Source organism: Acanthopagrus latus, chromosome 17 (assembly GCF_904848185.1).
Source record: "Acanthopagrus latus isolate v.2019 chromosome 17, fAcaLat1.1, whole genome shotgun sequence".
NCBI classification, from domain to species: Eukaryota; Metazoa; Chordata; class Actinopteri; order Spariformes; family Sparidae; genus Acanthopagrus; species Acanthopagrus latus.
Window position 1 is genome coordinate 4914241 of NC_051055.1, and position 18019 is coordinate 4932259.

The 18019-nt window shown below is 39.3% G+C and overlaps 1 protein-coding gene across 2 annotated transcripts; it reads right to left on the minus strand.

Annotated features, from left to right (window-relative positions):
- Positions 1-367: 367 nt before the first annotated feature.
- nadsyn1 (NAD synthetase 1) lies at positions 368-17391 on the minus strand. 2 transcript variants are annotated; one of them, XR_005070676.1, is made up of 22 exons: positions 17058-17358; positions 16477-16537; positions 16115-16231; positions 15717-15770; positions 13965-14054; positions 12879-12930; positions 11473-11561; positions 11276-11393; positions 11050-11181; positions 10844-10915; positions 10044-10168; positions 9881-9929; positions 9612-9714; positions 7754-7922; positions 7255-7390; positions 5825-5931; positions 4899-5030; positions 4298-4367; positions 3832-3960; positions 1645-1821; positions 1194-1344; positions 368-1115 (listed from the first exon to the last, which is right to left on the minus strand). XR_005070676.1 is itself a non-coding variant. In XM_037074498.1 (22 exons), exons 2-22 carry the CDS (start codon positions 17140-17142, stop codon positions 1309-1311), a joined length of 2103 nt encoding a protein of 700 aa, XP_036930393.1. In that variant the 5' UTR covers positions 17143-17157; positions 17282-17391; the 3' UTR covers positions 368-1308. The 2 variants fall into 2 exon arrangements, 1 of the variants encoding a protein (XP_036930393.1); XM_037074498.1 differs by having other exon boundaries at positions 368-1344; positions 17058-17157; positions 17282-17391.
- Between the last annotated feature and the right edge of the window lie 628 nt (positions 17392-18019).

Consider the following 18019-nt stretch of genomic DNA (forward strand, 5'->3'; position numbering starts at 1 on the left):
AGTGTAGAATGGTCAAAAGTCTATCTGTAGAGACAGAAAAGGGAATATACGAGTGTTCAGCATGATGATGTTTAATGTCCCTGACAACTTCTGTAGTCTCATTTAGCCACTCGCTAGCAACCGCAGTTATTAAGACACCTAAGCATTTCAGAAGGGACATTTAATTATGTCTTTTATGTCTCAGAACAAAATTTGTGAACAGCTTAAAGCTGCTGTAACCACCTGGGTCTCATGAAAAGTGCTATACAAATAAAATGCATTATTATTATTATTATTATTATTATTATTATTATTATTATTATTATTATTATTATTATTATCATCATTATTATTTACGTCATGTAGAAACAACACATTAAACACAATGTCATGTCTTCTGGACTTTATTTGCAGCAAATCTTCTGTCTCTCAAGCCTTCCCATGCAGAGTGTCTCTCCAGTAACATCAACTTCAGACACAAATCTGTGATATCCAGTAACCTCATTGTTCCTGTCCCTGGACTGAGAGCACTTTCACTGTCTTTATCCAATCTGTCACATCTGAAATAAGTGAGAACAATTACTACTTGCGAAAAATCTTTCAGGAATAAAACATGCACCTAACATTATAACCAGTACTGAGTGGGAAGTCATATGAGCTGCTGTTGAGAAGGGCAACTCTAAAATAAGGACAAAAAGTCAACAGCCACCATCACACTATTTCTTTCACATTGCTGACTGATAAAGATACAATTCTACTCATAAAATTGGAGTTTTTTTAAGCCAGTGACATGGCTCTAAGAATGACACTGGTGCACTACTTTGGAACAGAATGACATGTCTCATTGACGAGTCAATGGATTATCATGTCATGGTCCCCAGAGGATGAACCCTAAAGACTTTGTTGATTATTCTTCTGATGCCATTATCAAGTCATACATTTGAATTTGCCCAATATTTTAATTTATGACCAAAACCTGCAAAACTAATGACATTCAGTGCCAATAAGTTAATATTAGCATGTCGTCAACTAAACAAACTGGATGAGCATGAACGTTTTCATTGTTATCATGTCAACATGTTAAATGTGCTCTCTCTCAGCCTCTCAGACGTAGTCTTATTTGGGATAGAAGCTTCCTGTAAAAAAAAAAAAAAAAACCTGAAAGGTACAGTAGGTAGGCAGGCAAGTGTCACACGTTAAGGTAGAAGACAGACCTGCTTGGTCCTGTGTTTGGCATTACATTACAGAAAGTTGTGAAGTATCACTGAAGAATATTTGATCTGTTTAACTTCTGATGACTTTTCACTGGACACTGAAGACCTCTGGTTCTTATGGCTTCAGGGTGTTTGCCTCCATCTGGGACACCTGTTGGGAAGGAAATGGAAAGTGTAAACAAAGATGTTTATTCAGCCAACAATTGAAGCCAATATTTCTTTGTTTCTAGGTGTACCAAATACTATTTGGATTTTTGGGTAGATCATTTTCATTACTGGACGCAAATGTCCAGCTGGTATTGTTTGCTCTTTGATTCTCTGAAGTGCACATGACAACTATTGTGTCAGGTGATCTTTTGTCTGTCACAAGGATTTTATGAGGCTGTTATTTTGATGTAGCCCACTATTCTGACATAAAAACAAGGCTCATGCCTTGTGCATTGATTGCTACCTGGTTGTTGATACATCTGAACTGCCAGACCCAGCCTGTGTTATAGAGGAAAGGCCGGAGGTCAAAGCGGTTGTCATCAGGGCTGTAGCTCTCAGCGTGGTAGGACGGTGTCACCGTGGTCATTTTGTGGCGGTTCACTGAGTACATGCGGAAGAAGTGTTTCACCTTCTCGGCCACCTGAACAAAAATGACAACTTATTTTTAGGCATTGTAACATTTAAGTCTTGCTAACAGTTGCTAAATTCACAATATGCATTCATCCATTCTCAAACAAACTTTTCACGTACAAACCTAATTCAAGAAAAAAAGTCTCAGTGGCAAAATGGCCAAGAATAATGTTCTAAGTTGCTGCTGCACCACTGTGTTAAACTGTTCTATTTAGTGGCTGCACTTCTACAGTATTTAATGGAATTGGTCTTTATTCCTAGATGTATTTATTTGGTTTTTTTTGCTTTGACTGTCAAAATAGATACTAAAAGAATGTTGTATGGCAATCATTCTCTGCAAGGTTTTACAAGGCCATACAACAATTATACCAATCACATTACATCCATACAGGGCTAGTATATACAGCAGTTAAAAGAAAAAAAATCTCCCTTTTTTTCCTTTTAAAATGAGCTTGTATCAGATCAGTATTCAATTATCATCCAAATTATCGTTCGAGACATGTCACACGCAGGAGGAGCAGTCCTATAGATGGTGATGGTGTCCGTATGCCTCGCCACATGTCCCTGGTGTTAGCGGGATCATGGAAAAAGTCTTGGATTTTTCGACTGTGAGCACACTTTGTTTGACTGATATCACAGTTCAAGTTGGTTCTTGCTGTCCTCAGTGCCATTTCATTGCCAGACATGAAGGCTGAGTTCCGTACCTGCATACTTCATCAGTCATGCAGAATTTTTGGTTGGTGGGGGTGGTGATGGATTTGCTAGCACTGATGTCTTCCGTGCATTTGTTGATGTAGGCTGACACAGACATGGCATACTCATCTATGTTGATGTGATTGTTTAAGTGGCAGCTGCTTTGAACATATCCCAGTCAGTGCACTCAAACAGTCCTGTAGTGCCTCCATAGCCCCCTCAGACCACACCCACACCTGCCTCACAGTAGGTTTTCCTCTGACCAGCAGCGGCTTATATGCTGGAATTAGCATAACAGATAGAGGGTTTGAAGAGCCAAGATGGGGGCGGTGGGCTGCTCTGAATGCATCTTTCATGGTGGCGTAAGCCACATCTAATGCATTTACTCCTCTATTTGCACAATCCACATGCTGGTATAAATGTGGGAGAACATACTTATTGTTGGCCTGGTTGAAATCCCCAGTGACAATGAAAAAGCCCTCAGTGTGAGTAGATTGCAACTCACTGATAGTCCGGTAGAGAAATGTCATGGCCTCTTTAGCGTCAGTGCTGGGGGGGCATGTACACAGTGGTGATGGAAACTAAGGTAGAGGGCCGATAATATGGTCTGCAGTTTACATTCAAATGCTCAATGTCTGATGAGCAATGGCTTTAGACGAACTTAGCATTTTTACACAAGTTGTTATTGATGTAAGACTTGGTTCATTAGTTAAGTACATTTTTTGAAAACAATTGTGTGTTTTACTTTATAATCTTTCAAATACACACGTTTCAACATACATGCTGGTCTATTTAATGCTGTGAGTGAATGCTGCCATCTTCTGTTGGAAATGTTTCAACCTTTACTTGCTATTCATAGGGTAATTGTGACTGTTGTTAATAACTGATGGTTAAGTTGTCCTCTTGGGACTGAATAGTAAATGGACTGTGTTTATGTGTCCGCTCTTAGTGACAACTCAATGGTCTTTACAACATGAAACAGCATTCACCCATCACACACAAACATTCATACACTGGTGACAGAGACCATGCAAGGCACCACCTGCTTATCAGGAGCAATAAATATTCATAAGCACTAACACACTGATGACAGAGCAACTGGGAGAAATTTGGGGTTTGGCATCTTGACATGGGGCCAGGAACCGAACCACCGGACGATCTACCTCCTGAATCAATTAATTAGGGCCCGAGCACTGACCAGTGCGAGAACCTATTGAATCTGTAAGGATTCTTCTTTCATTAGATGTGGATATGGCCAGGGGAACTCTATAGTGCCCCCTACTGTAACGTTGACATGTAAGAAAAATGTCCCACACTGTTTACTGACCTCCATGGGTGAGAGCGCATCCTTCCACATGTGAATGAGTTTACAGAACATACTGTAGGGGCCACACTTAGAGATCTTCCTCAGTCGTCCAATCACAGATAACTCAGAATAGGTCATCCCCATGTCTGCCTGAGGAGAGAGGTGTGGTGGTGGTTGGCAAAAGATGGAAGAAATGGGGAAAGATAGTTTTAGGCATATAGAGCCACTTAAGTATTTTAACAAAACTAAACAAACACGGTAAAAATGAATGTATTAGTTGATCTATTGATAATGACTGCAAACTGTGATGAAAATGAATTAAATATGTCAAACATTTGTTGTTCCAGCTTCTTACAGGTTTGCCGCTTTTCTTCATTATTCTTCATGATAACGACAATCAATGAAGAGTATTTGGTTTTTGGACACTTGGTTGAGAAAAAAAACATATTTTTGCAATTTTATAATCACAATCCAAATCATCGCTTACCTCATCTGTTTGCGACACCTGTCCATCAGTCAGCGGCTCTAGTTCAGCTGTGGGTGGAGCGGCCACGATGCTGCAGAGAAATGTGTATATTATATTATATTATATTATACATACATACATACATACATACATACATACATACATACATACATACATACACATACACACACACACACACACACACACAAAATGTAGTATATTGTCGGTTAGGACAGCAGGGCTTTGTGTAATGACATTAGTGTTGGTGCATTGGCATCACAAGTAAGTCTCAGTCCAAAGGCATTGTATCACAGTGGCATGCTTACCAGATATCATTGTGAATTATGTGAAAGTAAAATCTACTGAAACATCATGTTCTTGATCACTGAAGTCTCTCTTACACTGGTGGTTCTGGTGTTTTTGTCATATTTTTCAATAAATCCCTGTACTAAATTACCTTCTCTTTCTTCTGCTTCTGAAAGTTCAAATTTTGGTTGAAACCGTGCAAATGATTTCTGCCTCAGCCTTTTAATCCTTCTGCCTTTGAATTTCTGTGTTGTCAATACTCACATGTACATTATTTGAAAGTTACATTTCTCCAAACTTTGTCAGCTGAACTTACCCTTTAAGAGTGGTGAGCTGGAACTGCTCAACACAGTAAAGCAGGAAGCTCTTCAGGTCTGTCTTGCTGATGCCTCCTATTGGGTTGATGTCAGCACTGGAGCAGTCATACTTTGTGAAATATCCTGTCAGACTGAGCAGGAAAAGTTGCTTAAACTGAGAAAAATTAGGCTACAATACAACTATTTTCAATAAAGATGTTAACCAAAAAGATGTCTGAAGAAAAGACCATTTATCTTTATGTGGTCACACTGCCTAGGCTACATTAATGATGTTGGTATGATGGTAAATGCAGTGACAAAATGGTTTGGTTTTTGGTGAACAACCACATATTAATATCCAAAAAACAAAACAAAAGCAGCACTATGTTAAAAGACACAAGGGGCTGCAATAGTAGGGTACACAGTGAGTCTTAAAAATACTTTTGACAAAATGGACAGCAAATCACAAAGATGAGATAGGACTTTGCAAGTTAACAGTGACACAATCTTTTTATCCTCCACCTGAACAAAAAAGACAATTATTCATGTTACACAGTCACATAATGAGCCAAGATGAATAAGGAGGCTTCACCTTTACATGCAGAGCTGTTGTTTATTAACTGTCACACAATAAATTGGTTTTGGTTTTTGCTGTTGTCGGTGGACTTGTCCTGAATGTTGCTCAGGCTGATTGATTGATAGTGTGATCAGCTGTTGGTTAGCAATCAAATGATCTTATAACAAACCAAATGATGATGGTTTGTAACAGGTACTTGACAACATGACCTGTAAGATATACTTTGATAACAAGTTCTGTAATGAGTACTGTAATAATATTTATATATCATACATATTACGTCTTTTTTGTTTGTTTGTTTGTTTTGTACTGTGCCTAAAAGCGCAAATATTTTCCAAAAGACAGGAAAATGAAATATATTAGTAATACCTCTCATCTACATTGGCTGAGCCAAGCACCAGTAATCCACCTGGCTTCCCTCGGGCCCAGAGACTCAGCTGGGCAAACAGGTAGGCTAGGACCATCCTGACCCGAGCCTGGGAACGAAGCCAACACACACAAGCAAACACACACACACACACACAAACAAGCAAACACACAAGCAAACACACACACACACACACACACAGACACACACACAGACAAGAGAGAGAGAATAGTTATTTTTAAATTATTTATTTGTGGACTAATCTTAATTTCTAAAGGACTGTTAAATGTTGTTTTTGTGAATCCCTTTTTAATTTGAAGTAATTATTGATGATTAATATTTGACTTGTAAATTCTATTTAACATTTTTTATTGCCCTTTAAAATATCAAGTAATGAATTACATCAAATTTAATCTAATAGATCAATAAATACATTTGTAAACTAAATTCATTTATGCCTATTTTATTGTACAATTAGTTAAATGGTTTACCACTATTTCTGTGACACTTGTGGTCTGTAGCACTGATAAAAACTAGAAAAAGGTCAGAGATGTGTTACTCACTCAGCCTTGTGAAGACTGAGGTTGCACAGTACTGCTGCAACAAACACTTTCTGTGTGGTTTCAGACAGCATACGTATTCTGGGGGCAAAACAGGTGTGATGTGTAACAAAACCACCATGGCATTTAAGTGTGACATTTCGTATACATGTCTGGCAGCACTTTTCTATACAATTTCAATGGCATAACATGGTAATAAAACTCATAAACCATCCCTGATACAGTGACTATATCAAGTATTCACCCCCTTCAAAGCGTTGCTTTTATAAATGGAATCATGGTCAAAGTAATGCTAATAAATTCAAAATATATAATGGAAAAAAAAAAAAAAGTGTTTGCATTGGTAGTCACTCCCTTTAAAATGATTTCTAATGCAACAGAGGTCTGTCCAGTTGGTGCTAGCAGTCTCACAATTACGGAAATTGAGATCAACTGAGTGCAGTGAATGTGTCTCGAGTGATTGTAGTATAAAGACACCTGTGTCTGAAGGGCCAGTAAATGGTTAATCAGTATTCCTGGCTACAATTCCACCATAAAGAGAAAGAACACTCCAAGCAACTCTGTGAAAAGGTTATTAAAAAGAATAAGTCAGGGGATGGATACAAATTCATTTCTAAGTCACTGAACATCCCCTGTAGTCCAATTGAACCCATCATTAAGAAATGGAAGGAATATGGCAAATGTGTAAATCTACTTGCAACTGTCCTGCCTTAAACAGGCTGTGTGAAAGTGACAAAGTGTGATGACAAGATGACCAAGAGTAAAAAATGATGATGATGAAAATGACATATAAAGAATAAAGACAACAACTGCTATGATGATAAAAAAAAAAAAAACATTAAAACCACAGACAGTGCGAGACAGTGCCAAACCTGCACGTTCTGCAGAGCCAGGTTTTCTCTGTGGCTTCCTCCATTTGCACGAAACTGAGGCAACCTCCCAGTAACCACTGAGAAGACGCCCAGAATGCCTTTCACTGCCATGTCAATGTTAATATTCATGTGCGTGCTGCAAGCAAAAAAATAAGGATGGAATATTGACAGGACATATGACAGGATGAAAATACTGTTATTCGTGGCAAACTCAAAATAAAATGACTTTAAACACACAACTCTGAACAACCAGAACAACATTCTTTTATTCCAATGAACTGTTTGTTATGTTATTCTCTACATATAACTGTAGAGATAAAGCTGCACTGTAGAGCTGGCTAATACTGGATTTTGAATACTGGATGACGACATTGTGGCAATGTTATTATTATTGTTAGACCGCAGAACTACAGAAGGACAAATAAAATGGACCTCACTCCTGACATTTCATTCTTACCATCTCCTTAAACAAAAGCCCTTCAACTTGAATCCTGCCTACCTGCCGATCTGACTGGCCAAGCCTTTGGCCCTGCTGCGTGTGTCCTCTGAGGAGTTTTCACTTGCCATGTAGCAGGTGGTGAAGATGTGACCACATAACTCCCTTGGGTCCCGAGGACAGTAGGAGTCATCCCCTACCACTCGACGGACATCAACGAGTACCTGACTGTCTAAGGGATAAGGAGAGATGACAAAGACAGACAGAAGGCAAGAGGGGGGTGGGGGGGAGAGGATACTTTTTGGAACTTTTGTTTTCTTTGAGTTAAGAGAGACTGGAAAGCAAGGAAACTGAGAAAGATAGCATTTAACCATGACCCAAGGCTGGATTCTTAAGTAGGACGTTGGCCCTGAATAAGCAGGTCACTGTGGTTTCTAGCAAATGTCACTAAAAACAGGAAATAATTTGGTTTTTTACTCTCTAAGTATTTGGGTCATGGGGCTAGGGTTAGTGACAGTGACATTAAACATTGGCACTGAAAACAAAATCTGAATTTAAAATGGAAAAGTTGTATTGGCTATAAAAAAGTGAAAAATATGTGTATGGTGATGTGTTTTTCAGCGACAAAAGGTTCTTGAATTGTTTCTTTAGCCGTCTTTTTCAGTGACTTAGTTTTTTTAGTAGTTTCATCGGTCATATGGACATTTTGAGCAGGTGAACTGATGCATTTCTATTTTACCATCCATTTACGCACATCACAATCTCTTTTACCATCTCCTCAAAACAGCTTCTCTTCATGACAAACTGGTGATGTAGGGCTACAAGGATTTTTAAAAACTACATTTGAGTCCTTTGTGGTACATCTACTTTATAAAATGGAGTGATGATGATTACTTGAGCAGTCTCACAGCCTGGGGACTGAAGCTACTCTGTTTTCTGCTGGTGTGGCACCAGATACTTCTGTATCTTTTGTCAGATGGTGAACAGACTGTGGCTGGGTGTTGTCTTATAGTATCTTTGGGCTCTGTGAAGACATCTCACTTCACTGATGTCACTGATACTCTGTATATGGTACCAGTGATGTTCTGGTGGTTTTAATCACCCATTGTAGAGCCTTCCTGTCCTGGGCCATGATGAACCATGCTGGTTTGTGATGTTTCCAGTCCGGATACTATCTGTTTCTCCTCCTTACCTGAATTACCAGTAATGAAATCAGCTCGCTGCTCGGCACATGTTTTTAGTACTCGCTCAGGTACATTATCTACACCAGCAACCTTACATTCACTCTCAGCTGGATTTTTCTCACATCAGCTGTGTTTACTGACAGTGGCCTGTTCTCTGGAAGTGGAGTAGACTTCACAGCTAAATCTCTGCCAAGGAGATCAAAAAAAGCTTAACATGTGTTCAGCATATCTGGCTGTGTGGCCTAACACATGACCAGGGTGCACCTGCGTATGTAGCCTGTGACATTTTAGATCTCCTGCGACATATCTTTAGTGTTGTTGGTGCTGAGGTCCCTCTCCAGTCTCTGCTGATGTGTCCTCTACCTCCTCGATAACAGCTTTCACTTTTGCGCTGTTGAACCGGCATTTGTATGCACATATCTGAATGCACCCTTTAAATAGTAGGAAACAGACTGCTACTGACTTTAGATCAGCTTTTTGTTCATTATAGGACCTGCCGCAAGTTCATTAGCTGCTTACATAATGTGGGTCATGGGCATGAAAATGAGGAATGTAACTGAAAAACATTTTTTTTTCCAAAAAATATCAAAATTGAAAGTCTGTGTTTTCAAGGAAACTGTTTTTCCAGTTTCAATATAACTTTTTCAAACAGAAACTGCTTCTGTCTTTTTTTTCCAATGCCAAAGTGAAATGTCACTGTTCTAGCCCCACATTAAGGCAAAGTGAATGATACTCACTGCCATCCTCTATTGCCTGGCAGAGCAGCACACACATAGAGTGGACAATACAGGCGGTTGAGGAGCTGTCAACACCTCCACTCAGGGGTAACAGAAAACCAGCCTGGGACACAAATCAGATCCATCAGAAAACACCAAAATGAGTTCACAATGTCTAAATCTAATTTCTTCTTAATTTCAGTTCTTTTAAGGTCTAATAATCTTAATGAGACACACACAATTACACATGGTAAAGCTGCATCTTTTTTAGCGTGTATGTTCTTCCTCACCTGTCCACTTCTCCTCAGGTAGTCCCATAGCCAGCAGGCTGGCCCTAGACTGAAAAACACAGGTGCCAACGGCTGGTCAGTGGCATAGAGGGGTTCTCTAACTGGTTCATTTCAAAAGCTAAAAATGATTTAGATGTTTTACCAAACGAAATGTGTTTTGTACCTGATCTCTTCCTCTGGAGTGTGATAGTTCCATGTAACTGGTTGGTGGGTAGGGAGGTAAATATCATCACCACTGGATAAAGAGAAGTCAACTTTGACCCTGTGGCAAGTTTTAGGTTCACTCTCCTACAACAGAGAAATATGAGAGTGAGATTATCAAACAGTGATCATGAAATGATAACTGCAGTAAACTCTTTACACTAGGGTGACAGGTTGAGATGTATGTGTCCAATGGAGGAGATGTATGTGACTCTATTTGACATTTGTGTAAAAGTAATTTGTGTACCTTGTAACGCAACCATGTGTCTTACTGAACAAACTCAAAATAGTAAGAATTAAATGAAATTTAATATGTACTTAAAGTAGGATTACACATTCAGAGAGAAACAACAAAAGCATAAAGTCTGCATGTGTTAAAAGTTTGACTTAGAGTTGCATTTGTGTATATCTTTTGATAACAATGATGGAATGATGAATAATAAGATAATTATGATACACATACAATAACTTGGACAATCAGTTTTGGTGATTATAAAAGTAAGGCTCCATAAATGTTTGTGCACTACAAAACCTTACCTGACTTTCCATCCGAATGGGGAGTGCATAACATAGCATAATCTGAGTTATGTGGGAATGTCATTAGTTTTTCAAGTATATAGTCATAAGCCAAATCAGTAGTTTGACATTACACAAGCTGGTAATTAGTGAGATTTAAAGGAAACGGGAGGCAATACAACAAGCAATAGACCATGATTAGACCACTTTGTATGAAACAAAGGCTATAAGCCGGTGCTTTCTCACCATGTTTGGCTGGCAATATTCTCCTCTGTAGCTACGCACATCCTCAAGGTCTAGTGTGGCTGTAATGACCTCCTACAGAACACAGAAAAACACACACACACACAGTCATGTTTTCACACTACGTTGCACAACTGATCAACACAACATTTGTGTCCATATAAACAGAGTTTTATTTGCAGATATGTCTTGGATCGTTTTATACCCACCACATCATTAAGGGAGAACTGTTTTCCCTGTGCCACAATGTCACCGTTGATGGCAACCATGGCACAACCATCATAGTAGACACGGTCTCCATCACAACCCCTCTGATTGGCATACAAGTAGATACCTCCACTCTGGAACAAACCATATGTCATACTCATGCAGGATAAAAATCTAATGTAATCTAATAGACTAGCAAAAGTCTGAGGACTCCTGGTTCAAGTATACCTTGGTGGTGGCTGACTTGACCAGGTTGACTCTTTGGTCAGCCTTGCGGAGCTCGTGGTGGCTAGCTGACGAATTTGTAAAGATTTCAACCCCATCAAGACCCATCTGAATGTGGGGGCTGAGGAAAGAAAAAAAATGTAATCGTCAGGAGTTCAGCTTGTTTCAGACAATCTTTAAACAATCCTTTGTTGCTCTACCTTCTGGATCTCCATAGCTCTGCGCACATCTCTGTTCCAATGCAAGTGTCCTTTGTGGATAATACGCAGTCACCAAATGGGACTGTGTCCTGATGAACATAGATGAACAGGAGAATAAGAAACACAGACCTCCTGCTTGTTCAAGTTTCCATCAAAGAACCTATAGCAGAAAGACGGAGCACAACTCATCTACTTTGTATGACCTTTCATGAAGAAATACCTTTTTACAATATGAAAGATCACATTTTGTTCATTAATTTGCCGTTGGTCTCCAATAAGTAATCTTGATGGAACTTCAGTGAAGTAAGAGTAATGGTGATGAGCAGACCACTGCTTCCTCTCTCCCCTCTCAGTTTCATAGTATTAGGCTTGGTGATGGAGGCATCTGTATTTGTGTGCATTATATAGCTAATGCTTCATGTGTTTGTAAGGTGCATTTGGTTTCATTTGTATGTTAACAGAATAATTTATGTCCATACAAGCTGAATCAATATTATGCTGGATTTATGATAGACTGGAAAATTTGGATTAACCATAAACTGTAATAATTACAAAACTAAACTAACTCTTGAGGCTGTTAACAAAGTAATGTTATCTACAGTTTTTGAGACAGTGACCCCACCAGTTATGTGGTCATTTGATCATGGCAAAGATTGTTTCATAAATAATTACTGCAGCAGCTTCTTTCTTTGTAGAGCCGCTGAGAGGTTACTCCTCACAGTCTCAGCATATCTATTACGTGCTGTACAGTGATCATTTCTGACCAAGTGAACAGTGAGCAAAACATGCGGTAAATGAAAAATGTGCACTCCCAGGTCACCCCTCTCTCTAACACCAGAATCCAGGTGACAGATAACATTATATGTTAATAAAGGGGTCCATCCCACATCATGTCAACACACCAAAATAAGTGAAAATAAACAAAAAACAAATCTAATGCAAACATATGGCTCCTACAATTAAGATTAACAGAGTTCTTCAAGTTCAAGTTTTTCTTACTGCTGTCTGACAGCTATAATATACGCATGTGTTGTTTTATAGCTTTTTTATAGTTAGTTGAGAGAACCATTCACCATCAGAGGAGATTTATAAACGTTTTCCCCTGTATCTCAGGAGACCACAAATCTGTCATCAACATATTGTCTTAACTGTGCTCTTTCATCTTGAAGAGGCATTACTTCACTTAGGACTACGGGCAGAGATATGTTGGGTTTTGACTGCATGTCCATGAATCTCCTATAGAAGTCATTAGAACTGGCGCCAACAACGTTGGCATGATGATGTAATGTCCTTTCCTTCTCTCGTGGTTCCTTGTGTTGTGTTCCTTGGGTCTACGTGTTAGTCTCAGCTACATACAGATGACAGTGGGGTTTTTTTTGTTTGTTTGATGGTTTATTTGTTTTTACCTGCCCTGTTACCTCCTGGATCATTCTGGGCAGGAAATACTCCTCGACTTGCCTTGAAGAAACAAGCAAAAAGATAAGTACATTCCCTGCTAGTCACGTCATTTACAAAAGTTAAACAATATCGCACTGGAGTTAAGGAAAATTACATCAGAGTTTGGTCTTATTGAGACACTTCCAGCAATTTGGAAATGTGCTAATATGTTCAAATTATAGTGGCCCTGAAGTGCAAATCCCAACAGCAAAAAGGAAAACACAACTACAAATCACAAACGCTTATAGCAGGTAGGAAGCACACGCCCTAAATGCACCCGTGCCATGAGCTTTAGACCAAGTGTCAGAGATTGTTGAATAGGGACCACTGTCTATTTCCAAGTTTTCAGTCAATACAAGGTGTTACACACCAGAGATCTCACAAGACCAGCCGTGCTCTGCCTGTCAAACTCACACAGCAGTAATGTCTGCTTTTTCTTGCGGTCTGATACAATGGCCTATGAGCTGCAGCCATGCCTGCAAACACAAGGACCCCTACACCCAAAAATGAGGACAGATCATTAAAAATTCAATCCATCAATCAATAATTACTGGAATTATACGTCTGTGAAGATCATACACTGACCTGCTGACTTATGTGAAATGTGTTTTAGTTGGATGTAGGTCACAGGGGAACCAAAGAACCAGACACTTGCAACTCTAAAAGGTCAACAACGTAAATTGTCTACCTGCACATCAGCCAAGCTGACTGTTTGACACATTTTTCTGTTAGGGGGGGCAGGATGAAGACAGACGTGTCAACATGTGCTTTTTGCTTACATCCTTTAGAGTAGCATGTTCCAGCCTTTTGAGAGACACGGGCATCTCCTTAAATTCCTTAAATAAGCTACTGCAAACACACTTCCTGATTAAGATATCCCAGTTTAATAGCTGTTGTTGAAAAAAATACCTATGATATAATTTTAAATATTTGAAACTGCACTGCATGATGATTACACAACAAACACCAATACAACTGTGAGTGTTCTGATGAAGACAGACAGAGTGATACAATGGGCCACATATTCTGCAGCAGACTTCTGAGAAATGACCAACCTTAACTGGTTCCATGGTGAGAACCAGCGCATCTCTCGGTGGTTCCCATCGTTGGCCATCTGCATTTTAGGTCTGATCAGCAGTATCTTTCTACAGGATGGAACAAAAATGCAGAGTAATAAAATAAATAAACAGCACAGGTCAAAAGTTTTAGAACACAGTTTAATGTCTCATGTACTCTGAAACAAATAAACAATTCAAGTTAAAAAATAAATTCATGGAATCAATGTAAAAAACCAAAATGTATATAAACTTTTGACAGATTTAACAACTGAACACACTTGCGGCCTTCTTTCTAAAATGGAAATTAAACATTCTTCAGAAAGTTCCCTACTGTGTTACAGAAGTTGTCATTGATGTTCAGCACTTGTACTTTGCTTCACTCGTCTATACAGTTCAACCCAGACCAGCTCAATAGAGATTGTGCTAGCCACTACATGTTTTCAAGCTTACATCTAGTTCTGGCATAGCTTGGACTTATGATTGGGGTCATTATCTTGCTGTAGGATGAACCCCTGAACAACTAGGTGCACATCAGAGGGTACTGCATGGTGCTGCAGAATGCTGTGCTAGCCGTTTTAGTTCAGGGTGCCTCTAACTCCCCAGACCATCAGGCTTCCTCCTGAACTATGTAACTGCACTCACTGACACCTTGACTTTCTTCACAATTTCTCTGTAGGAATAACCTACATTTTAAGTGTTATGATGGGCTGTCTCTCTTCCATTGTTAACCCTCCTCTTGTCTTCAGGTCAAACATGACACAAAACTGTGTTTAGCAGCAGAGAAAACACCTTCAATGTTGTTTAAGTGTCATGACCTAAAGTGACCCCAACATTAGAAAAAGGAAATATTGCCTTTATTCATATTTCCATGGAATGTCCATAGATAGTTACAGACAACAAAAAACACATGCAGACACATAGACACAGACAAAGACACACACACACACACACACACACACACAGCTGATTGATCTCAGACGGAACTAAAACTTTCTCTTGAAGGTGTACTGTCACCTTTCCACGATCCTATTCACAAGTTTCAAAGATCAAAGTTCAAACTGTTTCAGACACAACCATCAAGGCTCTGTTTACTAACACCTCTACAATCAGAGTGGAAACTTCAGATGACAGAACCCTCAGTTCTCTCTGTGCAGTATAAGAGAGGTCTGGGACCAGCGGGTGAAGCAGCTGCTTGTTCTTGTTCTCAACATTTTTATAGCAACACAATACTTTGCACAGTACAATACTGTTCAAACAACGCTCACGAGGGTATAGTACCACAGTGTGTTCCAATACTATTTTTATGCAAACAGAGGGGGTTGTAAGTAAAGACAAGTTGGGACACCTGTAGGAATTGGTAGCACCAACTTTCAAGGCCTCCATTGCTGCAGAACAGCTTTAAGTTTTTAACCCATTTCTTGTTCCCTTAAAAAGGCCTTTGTGTATAATTCTGAAATGTACATTATTTTTTCAGTTTTGGGTAACTTTACCTTTTTGTTTAACCTCTGGCATTTTTGCATGTACTTTTGCACCATTTCAAGCGATTCATTGGACTTCAACTGCTTGAATTTCAATTTTAAAAAATTGAAAAAAAATTGGGGCACTCTAAAATTTCTGACCGGTAATGTATGTAGGCAGTTCACATATACATTTGCACTCTATGCTTCAACTGAACATTTTGTCCAGTCAAATTACAGTGGGCAGAAGACAACATCGCATTTATGAGATAAGACTGATGTGTTGACATACCTGTTAAGGAAGAGTATCCGGCAGTTGTAGCGCACATTATGATGCATGACGGGCCTGAAGGGGGAACAGAATCCAAAACACTCAAATGTGACACCAAACAGGACCGTTTATCAGTTTCAGTTCAGAAATGTAGACTGCAAATGCTAGTGTCCATTGTGTCATCTATTAACAGTAACTGACAAACTGAAAATATGCAGTCCCAAAAGTTTGCAGAGCAATGACTGTTACCTCTCACCGTTACGGGTTTACTGAAAGGCTTCGATATGAAAACTTTTAAATGTTGCCACTTGGTGTTGGTGGGGGTGATCTGCATAAAATTCTGTCCGATTCACTGTTTAGATAGGACTGATAAACTGAATATAGTGCTTTGGGAGAAGTCTGACTGAGGCAATACCCACATGCCGACGTCACAGATGATGTCTTGGGTGACGGGAGATTCCAGAAGTTTCCTCAGAACTTGAAAGCTGTGGAGCAATGTGTCCGACTCATAGAAGTGGTCTGCACAGCCATACCCGCTGGAAGAATGTAGTGAATTAGAGGAGAGATGTTAGCAGAGTTCAGAAACCTCCCCACTACAGAGCACCGATAGTATTCCAGTGATGTTAGTCCAGTAATTCTAAAGAAGACTATTTGGACCAACACAAATTTTGGCCAAGATAATCATACTATAATTCAATACACTTCAATATGGGATGCACATATATCAGTGTGATGCCTAAGCAATTGTATTGCAAACTAATGAGTGCTTCTCTCATCATACCATATCTCCAGCTCTGGACCCAGTCTGTATTTGGCTCCATGAGCTTTAGCAATCTCAATACCTGCAGAGAAACACACAGACAGAAAACAGGCAGCGTTACTGTTTCATGGCAAAAACTGTTGCGGGTTTTGCTAGTGCTCCACAAAGTCTGGATATTTGTGAGATACATCAAAATCAAAGCAGCAAAGTGCAGAAATATCTTCCCATTTAATCCCTAGATTTGAGTAGAAAAACATGAAAAGTTGACTTCGAAGAAACAAACAAAAAAAAATTAAAAAAAAAAATCACAAAAGTAATGGGTGGTAATTTTCTCAAAACAGCATGCTGGATTTTACACATACTTGAAGGTCAGAACCTGATAAACACAAACCTCGGAGCTGGAGGAACTCATCTCCCCTGTGCTTCTCGACCACGGTGCGGGAGTCGAGCAGGAATGTTGTAACACATACTTTAAATTTCATTTTGACAGATAAATAGCCTTTTCAAACCAACACATTTCTGTCACTGTTACACTTCGCAGCACTTAGTCTTAAAAGCGATATATGACACAACTGACAAAACTGTCCAACGGTGCGACTTACTCTTCAGTATTCTCTCCAGGTTGCCCTCAAAGTCCAGAGCCCACTGATTCAACGAGCAGGTAGCAAGAGTCACTTTCCGCCCCATGTCCTTGGTAGCTTCCTGATAAAGTTAGTAAGTCGCGTAAACAAACCAGGACGACGAAGCCAATAATTTGAGACAGCCTGCAACGTAAACTTCGTGCATATGACTATGCATATAACTGTAGCTGTAGTTGTCTATATACCTGTCTGTCAGAGTACTGAACGGGAATACGTCGGCTGGAATAGAGAGAAGCCTAGCCCCTTACTGCAGAGAGCCTTCTTCTTCTTCTTCTCTTTCCCAGTATGAGTTTAGACGCCCCTGTGCTCATTACTGCCCCCCACAGGATAATGGATGTGCCCTGCAGGAAAATGTGCCCAGTCACTGATGGATTATTACACGCACTTAGGACATTTGATGCAGTTAGCACAGTTAAGTCCAGTGATAGCCACACTCCTGTCCTCGGCTAATGCCCTCAATGTAAATGTAAATGTAAATGTAAATGTAAATGCCTCACTCCTCCTGTAGGTCAGAAGTTAAATCTGAAGGGTTGTGAGATGTTTAATAGGTGACAGAAGAAGAGAAGGCAAAGGTCTGTTTATTATTTGGTCTTTTCTCAGATCTTTGCTTTGTTGTAGGCTGTTGTACAATTTTGAGCTTAAAAAGTTTTTAAAACAACAACTCAAAAAGGACTACCCTTGATACTTTAAAAAAAATAATAATAATAACCTCATCATGCCTCTTTTCATTAGAAATGCAAAATAAGTGGCAACTAAAGTGTAGCAACTAATAATGTAATAATGGCTTATAACGTAATAATTCAAATGTAATAAAAGTTCATGATATAATAATTGGCTCATAATGTAATAAAATCATGGAAGCATGACACTATAAGGGCTTAGCGCACAATGTAATAATGTAACAACTTATTACATTATGAGAA

Excerpts from the sequence above, each read along its gene's own strand:
- nadsyn1 (XM_037074498.1), bottom strand. The coding sequence starts at position 17,142 with ATGGGGCGGAAAGTGACTCTTGCTACCTGCTCGTTGAATCAGTGGGCT. Across the intron at positions 16,232-16,476 it reads GGTCCAGAGCTGGAGATATG|CGGGTATGGCTGTGCAGACC; the intron begins GTATGATGAGAG and ends ACATTCTTCCAG. Across the intron at positions 3,961-4,297 it reads AGGTGTCGCAAACAGATGAG|GCAGACATGGGGATGACCTA; the intron begins GTAAGCGATGAT and ends CTCTCTCCTCAG.